Source organism: Scleropages formosus, chromosome 16 (assembly GCF_900964775.1).
Source record: "Scleropages formosus chromosome 16, fSclFor1.1, whole genome shotgun sequence".
Classification (NCBI taxonomy): Eukaryota; Metazoa; Chordata; class Actinopteri; order Osteoglossiformes; family Osteoglossidae; genus Scleropages; species Scleropages formosus.
This window is the reverse complement of record NC_041821.1, coordinates 5,292,675-5,306,210: the sequence shown is the minus strand read 5'-3', so window position 1 is coordinate 5,306,210 and position 13,536 is coordinate 5,292,675. Positions and strand designations below refer to the sequence as shown.

General features: G+C 47.0%; 1 protein-coding gene across 2 annotated transcripts; it reads right to left on the bottom strand.

Annotated features, from left to right (window-relative positions):
- Positions 1 to 4,643: 4,643 nt before the first annotated feature.
- Positions 4,644 to 13,238, bottom strand: aimp1a (aminoacyl tRNA synthetase complex interacting multifunctional protein 1a). Of its 2 annotated transcripts, XM_029258803.1 has the most exons (9): positions 13,162 to 13,210; positions 10,741 to 10,947; positions 10,015 to 10,148; positions 9,196 to 9,309; positions 8,764 to 8,937; positions 7,391 to 7,599; positions 6,577 to 6,745; positions 5,078 to 5,217; positions 4,644 to 4,967 (listed from the first exon to the last, which is right to left on the bottom strand). In XM_029258803.1, exons 3-9 carry the CDS (start codon positions 10,121 to 10,123, stop codon positions 4,941 to 4,943), a joined length of 942 nt encoding a protein of 313 aa, XP_029114636.1. In that variant the 5' UTR covers positions 10,124 to 10,148; positions 10,741 to 10,947; positions 13,162 to 13,210; the 3' UTR covers positions 4,644 to 4,940. The 2 variants fall into 2 exon arrangements, with proteins under 2 accessions (XP_029114636.1, XP_029114635.1); XM_029258802.1 differs by lacking the exon at positions 10,741 to 10,947 and having other exon boundaries at positions 13,162 to 13,238.
- Between the last annotated feature and the right edge of the window lie 298 nt (positions 13,239 to 13,536).

The following is a 13,536-nucleotide window of genomic DNA, read 5'->3' as shown; positions in this document are numbered from 1 at the left end:
ATCCGGCTCGGGCTTTGTGGAGTTTGGATGCTCTTCCTGTGTTTCTGCAGGTTTCCTCTAGGTGCTCTGGTTTCCTCCCACTGTCCAAAGATGTGTTTCACGTGAACTGGTGGCTCTCATTTGCCCCTTTTGTGTGTGTGTGAGAGAGTGTAAATGAGTGTGTGATTACCCTGTGATAAACTGGTGTCCAGTGTGTACCCTGCCTCATGCCCTATGCTTCTGGGATAGGCTTCACATCACCACGACCCTTCACTGGCCCAGCACTTATTGATACTGAAAACAATGTCTGCTAAATAAATAAATGTAAATATATTGTTCAGAACAGGGGGTGTGGTGGCGCAGTGGCGCAGTGGGTTGGACCACAGTCCTGCTCTCCGGTGGGTCTGGGGTTCGAGTCCCGCTCGGGGTGCCTTGTGACGGACTGGCGTCCTGTCCTGGGTGTGTCCCCTCCCCCTCCGGCCTTACGCCCTGTGTTACCGGGTGGGCTCCGGGTCCCCGTGACCGTGTATGGGACAAGCGGTTCTGACAATGTGTGTGTGTGTGTGTGTGTGTGTGTGTGTGTGTGTGTGTGTATATTGTTCAGTGGTTCTTCTTCTCAAAAATCTGCCGATGCTGGTCCGACTCGAGGCGTACAGTGATGCTGTGTGAAACAGTGACTCGTGCTTTTTAAAAGACCCCTTGGGCCGCTTTACGGACAGTGCGTTTCCTCCGTTTGGCAGAAATGTGCGAGTGAGCGAACCTTTTAATGGCTTCCCTTTGCACATTGAACACACACGGAGGACTAACACGCCGCAACTGCTAAGGAGGAGAAGCCCCTCGTTAATATCTACACACCAGCGTTTTGGCAGACATGGGTTCCTCCACATTTCTATGAGAAAGATTCTGCTTTGATTATTAACTTTCACATGTATGACCTGCAATACATCTCTCACGGTTATTTACACTAAAACTTACTCTTTGTCATCTAGGACATCCCACCTCCTGCTGTAGTACCCTTGCTCAAAGTTTTTACCCTGAATGAACGCAGTAAAAATTACCCTGCTGGTATAAGTGAGTAAAGGGTTGTAAGTAGCAACATTTTAAGTTGCTGTAGCCTTAAATAAACAAATTAAAAACCTAATTGATGAAGTGATAACTAATACACATGAATAGAGGCTAATGACAGTGATAGGTTAACAAGGTGCCTGTTAAATCAGTTCTTCTCCTGCATTTTTTATTTCGAAGAAGGCATTTTGCGTCAGTTCGTCTTTTCCTGGTCGTGGATCAATCGACTTAGCCAACCCGTTTATCTACGGCAACGTGAAACGTCAGGTTTGTAAAGTAAGCTGCACAAAATCATCTACCCATTTATACGGCGCGGTAATCTTACCGTATCGGTTTGAGGTAAGAGCCTCGATCAAGGGTCTGACAACTGGAATGGAATTCGAAACCCCGGAACCTTTCGCTGCACGTTCATACCCTACCGTTCCATTGGAAAGGCCTAAAAATCACATTTATTTTACTGATTGTCTCCGGGCAGAAGGAGTAGGAGACTAAGCTTTGAAGTAATGAAGCACTGAAGTATTACAGATCAGTCATCATCATCATCATTATGTTTCCAAGATGGATAAGAGCATCTACAGCCCAATGGGGGGCTTCTCTATTACAGGCAACTCATTTAGTCTTTCTGTGTGAATGATTTACAGCAAGATAATATTATTACCTATAAGGATTAATCGAGCAGATCCATCCTAAATGAACCTTTTAACAGTCCCGTCCAAAGCAAATGATATTCCACGACTATGATGACCACCGAGGGGAGTTATACACCGAGGTATTTTGCTCTTATGAAACAGCCTTGCCGACGTTAATATCGGTAATTGAAATCCAAAGCGCAGCTTCTGGTTTTCTTCTTCTCCTAGGGTGCCAAGGGCTAAAGAGGCCCCTGCCAGCTTCTCCGCTGGAAAGAACTGGCCTGGAGATCGACTTCTGCGAACCTAGAGCTGAACTTCTCGCGGAATGACTTTCAGAGCTCTCCGAGGTGCGACTCGTACTCCGAGCTTCCAAGAAAACCCTCCCGGCTGTAAGTCTGTTTGGCGGCCGGGAACGCGTCCGACCGTTTGGGAAATGTCACGAGGAGGAGCTGAAACCCGCAGCCCGTTCGGTGTTTCCAGCAGGAACGCGCAGGAATGCGGCTCTTAGCATCTTTGGTGCCACTCTCTTTCCAGAGTCTAAATTAATGTTCCTAGCAATGCCAAAAGAGACAAGGAGAGAAGAGTAGGCTACAAACGTAGGGGTTCCCACAGACAAAGTCAAATTAAAAGAATTCGACCTTTTCACCTTTTCCCAGACTGCCTTGCTGTCATGGCGGCTGACGTGGGCCCTTGCTGTGCTAACGCTAATTAGCACGAGCGGTTTCTCCCAGCATCGAGCGCTGCTCCTTCCCTCCGGCTGGGCTCCTCCATCGAGGTATTGAATCACCTCCCAGATGTTTGTTGAGTTCCTCCGACAACAAAAGAAATTCCACCCGAAAATGAACTAATCATCTGAGCGTAAAATGATTCCCGCACGCAGCTTCATGTCGCCGTAACAGTCGCATGCCGTACCCATGACTGCGTGACGCCATTAATTAGCGTTTGAAAATTTGATCGCCCTGGCACCGGGACACCAGCTGGCTAAACTAAACGTGGAAAACATTTTTAAAATGTTGAGCAGGGGAAAAACGGGATTGATTTATGGGGAGGGAAGCCCAACAAGGAGCGCACAAGAACAAAATACAGCTTCTCACTATGGAGGTGAAAGATTGCTTAGGTTAAACGATATCCTGCAGCTGTGATTAAAAATATTTCAAAGATCCAAATCGCCGCTTCTGGGACCTCAGGGATCGGGGAAGAGTTACCAGAAAGGAATGGCCTACTTAAACACCTGGTCTCGGGGTCTTGACCTCAGAGAAAACGACAATGATTACATTATGGTCACAATATTCAACTGAAAAACAAAAGAACTCTGTTGTTACGTCGTAGAGACAAACAGCGTTGGACTCTTGTCATATTCTTCAGGTTAGACGAAACTGGACTCTTGTTATGTCCTACAGGTCCAACCCTGTGGGACTCTACTGTCACATTCTTCAAGTTAAACACTGATAGACTCTACTGTTGGACACTTGTTCAACACTGTTGGACTTCATTGTCAAGTTCATTTAGACAGTCTTGAACTGTTGTCATGTTCTTCAGGTTAGACACAGTTGGATTCCACTGTGACATTTTTCAGGGTAGAGACTGCTGGACTCCGTAGTCATACTTTAGAGACTTGTTCAACACTATTGGACTCTATTGTCAAGTTCTTCAGGTTTGATACTTTGAGTATATTGTAATGTTCTTCAGGTTTGACATTACTGGACATTTGTCACGTTCCTCAGGTGAAAAACTGGTGGACTCCATAGTGGAGTTCTTCTATTTAGACTGCACTGGACTCTCATCATGTTCTTTGGGGCAGACACAGTTGGACTCTACTGTCACACCTTTCAAGTTAGACACTGTTGGACTGTATAGTCATACTCTTAGACACTAGTTAGACCGTACTGGATTCTTCTGTCATGTTCTTCAACTTAGTTGGCTCAACGGTTAAGTTCTTCAGATTAGACACTTATGGACGAAATGGTGAAATAGTGAAGTTTTTCAAGGTGTACAGTTGGACTCTATTGTTTTGTTCTTGCTTGTAGATGCTGTTGGACTGTATAATCTAGTTGTTTCAGCTAGACGCTGGTGGACTCTATACTCAAGTTCTGTTCTAGATATAGTCGTGTCGTTCAGGGAAGGCACTAATGGACTTGCCTCCAAAGTACAGCATAAGCGCTTATTACTGAGGTCACATTACTACACTATTATCATTCCTCAGCTTTTATATTGCTGGAACCTGCTGTAGTTCTTCGGCTTAGACCCCGCTGAACTCTACGCACTCACTCCACCGGCTAGACAATGCTGGTTGCTATCCTCATGTTCTCCAGGCAGAGATACATCAGAGATCTTTCCCATCAGCTCAATGAAACTCTTAAAAAGGGAAATTTCAACTTAAAAATACCAGAGATGAGTCACACAGATAAATCAGCCGTGAAAAGCGGAGGATCCACAACTCAGTGCATGTGTATTTTTATGGCAGGAGACCACACAGATCCCTCATGCTCTGCGTTGTAAAAATCAAGTGACACCAGATGACGGCGGGAAATCATATCCAACGGACCACGACAAGTGCCATAGGCATTGATTTTTTTAATCAGCATGTGTTCCTTCAAAACCCAACAATCACAAAACGGGCGAGCATCCTGCTTGGTTACTGGAGACGCATGCTGCTCATGGGGACCACATCAAGGGCACGGTCGGCCTTTCCAGAAACAACACCACAAGTGTCTGCCATAGTAAAAACGATCTCGGATTTAGGTTCAAAGAATTGAGAATTGCTAATGTTGCTCCATTGTGCTGAATCCAACTGCAGTTCTGCATGGTCAGTTTAAAAAAAAAAAAAATAAAAAAAAAAAAGCTTGGTGGTGTCTCTAAAGTTTGAGAGCCAACAGACATGATCATGTCAACTGTGTCCAGATGCAAGAACCAGTATGAAGCTACAGCTTCATGCATGAACATAAATGACAAATTTTTTGTTATATCAGGTTCGTTGAGCTCATTTTAATTAAATGTGGATGTTCAAGCATGTTTTTTATATTCTCTGGTGTGCAAATAATTAATCAAATGTTTCTATGGGATTAAGCTATACACCAATTATGCACTGCTATCCCACAAAACTCTTGAACAAAACTGTGAGCTGTTTTCAAAGGTCTCAGATTTCAGATCTGCAAAAATTTATTAAACATCAGCTACAGTTCATCATCATCATCATCATCCTCGAATCATTGTGCCTTCAATATTTCTTCTGTGTCTTCTGTGCTTCCTATTGGACATACAGCTGGTCTACTTGATTCCACTGTTGGTCATCGTCTATAGGTAGGCAGAAGACATGAACATGATGGAGAGGACACAACATCCCTATACTTCTTGAAAACAGCAAAGAGAGGTGCTACAGTTAAAGGCAAAAGAGCTTCTCCCACCTGGGCCTTGCACACCCCTTTGCCGGCAACCTCAAAGGCAACGCCCTTGTAGGTGGCCACGCGCTGGTCATTAGTTCGAAGGTCAGGCTGCACCTGCTCCCAAACCTTCTTCTTGGGGTTCAGCTCCTTGTCTGGCTCACCTGTGGAGAGGGAGCAAAACACACCGTGTAACACTGGGGCTGCATGGGGACCCAACAGTTAAAGAACTGCTCTTTTCACCAAGTGCAACCAAAAGGGAGCAGGGAAATTTCCAGAAAAAGAAAGGCACCAGCAACTTTCACAGTACATACGGACACCCTGTTACTTACAATATTAACACTTTTTTACCGTTTACATTTGGTTAGGATCCGAACCACATTCAAATTCCACTGGTAGTGGGACCTTAACGGCCACACGAGGCAGTAAAAAGAATTAACGTAAAAGTAAACAAAGCGGTGCGGGCGCTTGCAGGGAAACCAAACGGACATATTCCACAGAGATTATTTCTGTACGACCCAAAAAAGACACAAAAAGCAAACACGCAATGCATCTGTTGCCGATCGCTGTAAACATCCTGTTCGGAGAATTCGCTGTCACTGCCGGGGTTTTAATGACGGCACTGCACCGCTGACATGTGGAAATGAGAGCTTTCTTCCTCCCGACCCTCCCCCTCTACCACGTTGAAGAGGCTCCTTCCAAAGTCAGGTTGTAAAAATACTATTTGGGTTTGGGGGGGGGGGGGTGCACCTCATAAAACTAGAGGGTTCGAGGGACATGGAGATGAAAATGGTGAAGGAGCACCCACAGCGACACAGGCTGAAAGGTCCCCTGGAAGGACCGGGTCCTGGGGACCCACCCGTTAAACTGCTGCTCTCACACAACCGCAAACGCTCCTGAAGACTCCGTTCTGCTAATTTGGCTGTTTTTCGTATCTTCAAAGACGAGAACATAATCACAGTCACATTTATATTAACACCACCGAACTGTTTCAAAGACGTGCGGTTTGGCCTCCTGAGTTTCGAAACCAGCTGGAATGACGCAGTGATTTGGCCAAAAGGGGGAGGAGGGGAAGAAGAGAAAGGAAATGTGAGGAACAACATCAGCAAAAAGACTAATGTCCAGACATGTTGTGTACAGCAGGGGGCGTGGCGGTTAGAGTTTCTGCCTTCCACTCAAAGGACTAGGATTCAAATCCCTGTCCTGCTAAAGCACCCTTGGATCAGGACACTTACCCTGAATTGACCCTGTATAATTACCCAGCTGTATAAATTCTAAGCAGCTTAATACTCATGTAGATTTAACACTGTAAGTTGGCTTGCAGAAAAGTGTCAGATCAATGAATAAATAATACTGTTAAAGTTTTGAAAATATTACTATTACTATTTAAAATGTTGGAAAAGTACTATCTGCACACCCCACACACAGCATGTTTGGAGGCACAGAGCGGAAGCGGGGCTTTGGGAAAGAGCCCTGCCCACTGCACCGCACCCTGCAGGAGCTGACCAATGGCGTGTGGTTACCGGGGAAGCCTTGGACGGTGACCCTGTCTCCAGGTGCCGCGCCAGGAGGAGGGTCCAGGATCTCCACTTTGTCCGGCGTGCTGGCGCACATCACCATGGCCTGGGACACCACGCCTCTCATCTTGGCCGGCTTCAGGTTGCACAGGAGAACCGCCATTCGGTTCTGCATCTGAATGGCGCGCGCGCACACACAAAAAGATATGTTTACGGTACGAGTTGCGATCAGTTGCTAAGGATGTGTGGAAGCGAAGGCCGCAGCGCACAGGGAATGAGCACAAAGAGTTGTATGAATAAGAGAGCGGTCCACGTCTAGCGAGATGCCAAAGACGGCCACGACCACAACTAACGACGGGTTCAATCAGCCCTGCTCTCATCAAAGCTAATATTTACATGCAGTGAGAGACGCCTGAAAGCAGAACACCCAGCGTTTTGCAGTAAAGCAGCTCCCTTTCATCTCCATTATTTGGTTAGTGACATTCCAAAGGGCAGCAGTGCTTAAGGATGTGGCACCTGAATGTTTCTGGTTCTAGTCCTTTTTATTTTATCCCTTTTTTTTTTTTTTTAACCGATGCTTTCCCCCAAAGAGACAATATTTAGGTACTACACTAATAGGAGTAATTTCACTGTATCAATAAACATTACACACTCCAGAATTTACATGGTGTGGAGAACAAAGCAAATTTGTCTTGGAGTGAAAGACCACCCCCCCCACCCAGATGAAAACCTTCTGCTGTGAATCTCTTACCTTTTCACATGTTCTCAAGGATCCGATACTCACTAACCCCCCCCCCCCCCCAACCCTGTGGTGCAGTACCTGCTCCAGGGGCACGTGCTTCACCAGCCCGCTGACCACAGTCCTGGGTGTGGCCTCGCCCACATCCACCTGCTCCACGTACAGGGAGTCTGCGTCTGGGTGCTTCTCGGCACTGATGATTCTCCCGATGCGCAAGTCGAGGCGGGACACGTCCACCGCGGCCTCGGGTTCCGGTGGTGCCGTGGCCTGTTTCTTCTCCTTCTTCTCAGCTGGAAGAGAGAAAAGTACATCCCTGCAGTTAAAACTCCAGCTGCGCTTTAGCAACCCACCTCATACAAAGACGTACGTCACATGTCACGGGGGGGAGGCGCTTTAAACGTAATTTAGTGTGGATTCCAGAGGCTCTAGGTACAACATGGTTAAATACATGTAAAAGTGTCACTGCATATGAGCAACATGATCACACAGAAGGGTGGCACCGATGCCTCACAGCTCTGGGGCTCCGGGTTTGAATCTGGCTGAGTCTGTGTAAATTTTGCATCTTCCCCATGTTCGCACCTCTGGGTGCTCTGGTTTCCTCCCACAGGCCGAACGCATATCCTTCAAGTGAGCTGGTGACTATAAATTGCTCTCAGTGTGTGTGTACGTGAGTGAATGAGTGTGAGATTGCACAGTGATGGACTGGTGTCCCAGTCAGGCTGTACCCCGCTTCACACCCTATGCTTGTGGGATAGGCTTCAGTCCACTGTGACCCTGCATTGGACAAGCAGCTATTAATAATGGATGAAGTATGAATAACAGACTGAGTGCCACAAATTGCTGGAATGGAGAAGATGTTTTATAACAGGGAGGAAAAAAACCGAGCGGAGCCAGGTATGTGAAAGACAGCAGGGCGCTCGTGAGCCGAGAGACCCTCTCACAGCCACTAAAACAGACAATCTGTCAGCAGCGCTTCCCAGAAGAACGCCATCACGCTCTGGCAGTGTTGCGTCTCCCCTCTGCGGGGGTCGCCCACATATCCATCGCTTTCAGGCACGGCCTGCTTTAGGTGACACCAAAAGCACCAGGGGTCGCAGTGAAGCCGAGGGCAAATATGCAAATGAATCGGGGCGCCAAGCGCGCCTGGAAAAGTCTCTCGGATCCCCGTTGTGAGGCTCTGTCCATTTCATGAGACGACGCAAATTTATTCAACTGTAAAACCAAAGAAGAGTAATTTTGTTTTATTTCAGAGCACTGCTGAAGGAGAATGCCCCCCCAGGCACCGAGAATGAAATACGACAACTGTGAGATGTTCAAAACACCACTCGCTTTGTCCACATAGTTGGGAGGGGGGGTTGAAACTCCCGGGGACGAGACGGCAGAAGGCCACGAGTTCCTGACCTATGGTGATCATTTTTAAAAAAAAAAAAAAACAAAAAAAAAAAAAACTTTACCATTTTTCTCTTTTTTCTTCTTGGCCTCGTTCTCCTTGGGGGGCGTGTCCTTTTGGGGGGCGTCGGCAGCCTTGGGCGCTGCTGAGACGGTCGACTCTGCGGGGGCCGTCCCTCTTGGTGTGGATTTGACGGCTTGTGCTGGGGGTTCCTCTGAAGGCATGGCCACCTGGATCGCTGGTGAGCGACACAGAAAGAAGGTCAGGGTCAGCGGTCAACACTAGGGCCACAGAATTCTGTGCTTTTAGAATTGAGTCGGAAAATGAATATTCGTTCATGTTTGACGAGCATTTACCTTCCTAGAAGGTATGTAGAAGGCCATGTTTTTCTCCTATAGTTATTCCCACAGAGTCCCATCCATTCAACGCTCGGCCGGAATGAAACCGCAATATTTTCCGACATCACAAACGCACGCGGCGGAGCGGTGGGGCTCACCTCCTCTTTGCCTCTCCTTCTCCAGGAGCTGTTGCTTCAGCTCCTCGATGTCCTGCTTCAGCTTGGCATTCTCCACCAGGAGCTTCTTCTCCTCCCTCTGGGTGGCGTGAACCACTGACGAGGACAAGGATCCGTCACCCCACCGACACAGCCACGCCGAGGACCGCGGCCGGGACCGCGTGACTCTCCCACTTCTGCATGCTTCACAACACATCCTCTCTCATCTCAATGTGTCATCCTGCTCAGATCACGGCGCCCTCCAAAGGTCCACAAAATCAAATCCTCTGGTGAGTGGAGGTGACTCAACTTTACCAGGGCAAATCCACCACTCTGCCTTCTACTAACACAAATTACCTGCTCAGCTCAAAAACCAAAATGGTGGTTTTTGCTTACTGAAGTTTAACCAGAACTCTGTTCGCACCAGGAATAAAACATCAGACCAAGTACAATTCTTCCCCTTTGACTCAAACTCGAGTTGTTTCCTAGAAAACAGAGATGTGTCTAATAGTGACAATGTAGCCAGGGAGTAATAACAAGGTGAGGGTACCATGTAAAGTACCTATGGAACATGTGCACTATGCACGGGCACCATGGGAATACTCCTATGGGATGAACCGAACAGAAGAGTGAAAGCAAAGTCACCCACAGATGACCTACATCTGGGTACTGCTGAAGCGCTGGGCAGACGTGGCGGTTAGAAATCCTACGGGAAGCGAACTAACTCGACTAGGACTCAAACCTTTGACCGGTGCTGTCAAGAGGTCTGGCTATGTGAGTGTGGACCAGTCTCTTGCTCGCTGGCCTGTCTTTCTGTCTTACTGGCTTTCTCCTTGAGGAGCTGGACCTGCTGTTTGAGGTGCTCTATGAGGCGGTCGGCCTCGGCGGCCCTCTGTTCCATGTGGGCGAAGCACTGGGCGTTACCGGACATCCTGAAGAGGGAGCGAGCAAGGAACCTGAAACAGCGAGAGCGAAGAAACAGGAAGCATGAATTTCCACCAGCGTGGTACATCTGGTAACTGCTACACGGCCAACGTTAACTCACCATGTGCAGAGTGTGGGGTAGTGGTGGTTCAGAGCCCATCCTGGGCGTGACACAAGTGGATGGGATGCCAGTCCATTGCAATGCAATCTCATGCGTGTGTGCGGACACACACACACACACACACACACACACACACTAGGGTCAATTTAGAGTCACCGATTGACCTGAAAAATGTCTTTGGACCGTGGGAGGAAACCAGAGCACCTGGAGGACGCCACATGAACACAGGAAGAAGTTCTAAACTCGGCGCCAGGTGCAAACCCAAAATCCAGGAGCTGTGAGGCACCAGTGCTTCCTGCTGTGCCACCCACGTTAGGAGGAAAAGCCTAAACGATTGTGGGGCTTTTGTTTAAAATAAATAAAGGAAAAAAATTTGCATGAACCCATATACTCAGCTGACACGAGTGGGGGAAAAAAAAATCATTTAAGATAATGAGAACAGGCTTCGTGTGACCGAGTATGAAAAAGACAGAGGTACACGAGGCCCTTTCATCCGTGCCCACCAGCGCTGATGTGTGCTGCCTGTACGGATGCCATTTTCGGGAGGATGAAACGCGACCGCAGAGCCGTTCCAAAGCGGAGCAGCTGGTAACCAGTTTTCGGCCCTCGGCGAGTCGTACGCGCCGCGCCCGGCTGGGGCCGCTCCCTCGCCGAGGCCGGCTCCGGGAACCGGCCAACACGTAGCAGCGGGTGGCTCTGGACGACGGTGGCTGGCGTGGGATTAAAACAAACGCGCAGATGAGGAAATTGGAAACACGCGGAAAGCTGGGCCTGATAATGTCGAGGATCAAAGCTTCGCTGTTTTCGAAGCCCTGGACCCACTTCAACGGCACGCCGCTGTTTGTGTTTGCGCAACGTGTTTTCGTTTACTCGGCAGCGCAAAGCGGGCCTGGGTGCGCCGCCGGTGCCGCCACTGCGGTCGGCAAGTAGGGGTCCCTGCCACTGACACGCACCCGATGGAAAGGGCTTGACCACACACCGCTAGGGAAAATTCATCGCCGTCCAGGCTCGCGGAGCTCAGCGAATACACAGCGGCCCTTCACAGCACCTCCACGAAAAAACATACAAAGCACTCCACGGTAGAATGTCTGAAACGTCGCAGAAGTGTCATTCGGAAAACAATGAAATTGACCTGTATAAGTGCACCAGCACCCCATAATAATGCAGTTTTTCTTGAGGGGGGTGCTGGTTGTGGCATTAAAAGAAAACCGAGACGGGGACCAGGGCTGTGGAGTCGGTACAAAAAACCTTTGTCTCCGACTCCAGTAACCCAACAATTACTTCCGACTCCACAGCACTGCCCAAAAGCTGCACGCTATTTTGGGGGTCGACTTATCCGGCAAATAAAGTCCTAATCCTATATTACACCTCTAGTTTTTGGGGTCAATTTATATGCCTGATCGATTTACATGGTACATTTAGTGAGAGCTGGCACATTTTTAATGACTCCGACTCCACAGCACCGCAGGGGAATAAACTGACAGACAGCAGCTGCTGCAAAGCAAGCAACCAGTCTGCCTATAAATAAGTGCTTCTGCATGTGTATGGTGTCCACTACAGCAGACTACTGTGCTACTCCCCAAACACAGAAAATAGTTTTTTTTTTTTGTTTAAATTAACTATAAATATCTACCTAACACCCAGCGATTCTGTTTGTCCACTCTAATAGGACGTGTTTTTAAATGCACCTCCCAAACAGCACATGCTGCAGTGCCGATTCCCAGCGCACCTTCTGCTGGGTCTCAGAAGGATAAACACGAATTGCAGTCCTTGGTACTAGGCCGATATGGCGGAACAGCAGGTAGTGCTGGCGCCTCACAGCGCTTGGGCTGCGGGGTTGGACGTGGGTTTGAAGCCGGCTCAAGTCCGCGTGGAGCTTGCAGGCGCTCGACATTTTCCCAAGTGGTCCAGGGAGAGGTTCTGATTCGTGAATTCTTTAATCCACATGTGGCATTTGCATTTATTCATTCAGCTGACGCTTTTCTTCAAAGTGACTTACAATGTTAGTTTACTTACAATAATTTATTCTTTCATACAGCTGGGTAATTTTACTGGAGCAATTTTAGGATAAGTACCTCGCTCAGAGGTGGGGGATCAAACCTGCAACCTTTGGGTCCAAAGGCTACAGATCTAAGCACTGCACCTCCAGCTGTCCCATGACATCTTTATAGAGCTGGGGAATTTTACTGTTTCAGCTGAGGGTAAATACCTTGATCGAGGGGATTACAGCAGGAGCGAGTTTCGACCCCCTTTTTACCCACATTTTTGGTTCATTTCATGCAGACAGGCAGGACACCTCTGTGTAGAACCCCAGTGATCTTTTACCACACTTTCCACTGTAAGGCCACTTTCAGGTTCCCATATCTCATATTTTCTTCATCTTAACATTCTACAACATTTAATGTAATAGAAGAAAAATGCAATTGCCAAGAAAAAATACTGAAACTACAAAATGTCATGCATACTAATTAAGAAGTTAATCAGCAATCCACATTACTTAGCCTGACACACAGTGGTTGAGAACTCAGCCTGGAATTATTATTTTAGCTAAATTTAATTAATAAAAAATCATGCATAAATGGTAATTCAATTGCCATAACAGTAACAAGATGATTACGACTGAGATCATTTCCTCTTGTAAAAATACAATATATATGGCAAGGTTAACGCTAGAAATATTTGCAAGATCTGTTCTTAATGTAGTTTTTTGGGATAAATGTTCATTTCACATTAAAATATGATAGTCAGTAAACTAAATTGAGATGATACAACTACAGTTTCCCATCAAAAAAACCTAAGCAGAAGACTACGACAACCGTGAGTACAGAAGGTAAAGTACTTTATAAAAAAATAAAAAAAAACCTACAGCGTTATCGGTGTGTTTAGTTATTTAAACATTTAGTTCTTTTATATAATCGACTCACATTAAAAGGCACCGGCGCTGAGGGAGAAGCAGCACGCGTCTCACCCCCAAATAACTGTTTTTGAGAAAAGACCCCGCAGCGGTGGCCACAACATTGCCTGCATACACGGGTTTATTTTTAACTGAAAATCTTACTATATATGTTTGAAAAGAAAGTATTTAAGTTAATACAAAATATTATGTTTAAAAATGTTCATCCGTACGTATTCGTGAGAGTGAATTAAAAACTTTACGTCGTATGTTAATTCAGGCTTAGATACGGTAATCTTCAACTGAACTTGGTCTTGCTCCTCTTATTAAAACGATCAATGACTTATCGATGATTAACTTCCCACCGTTTTGAATTTTGCTGTAATCATTAATAAAGTAATAATTC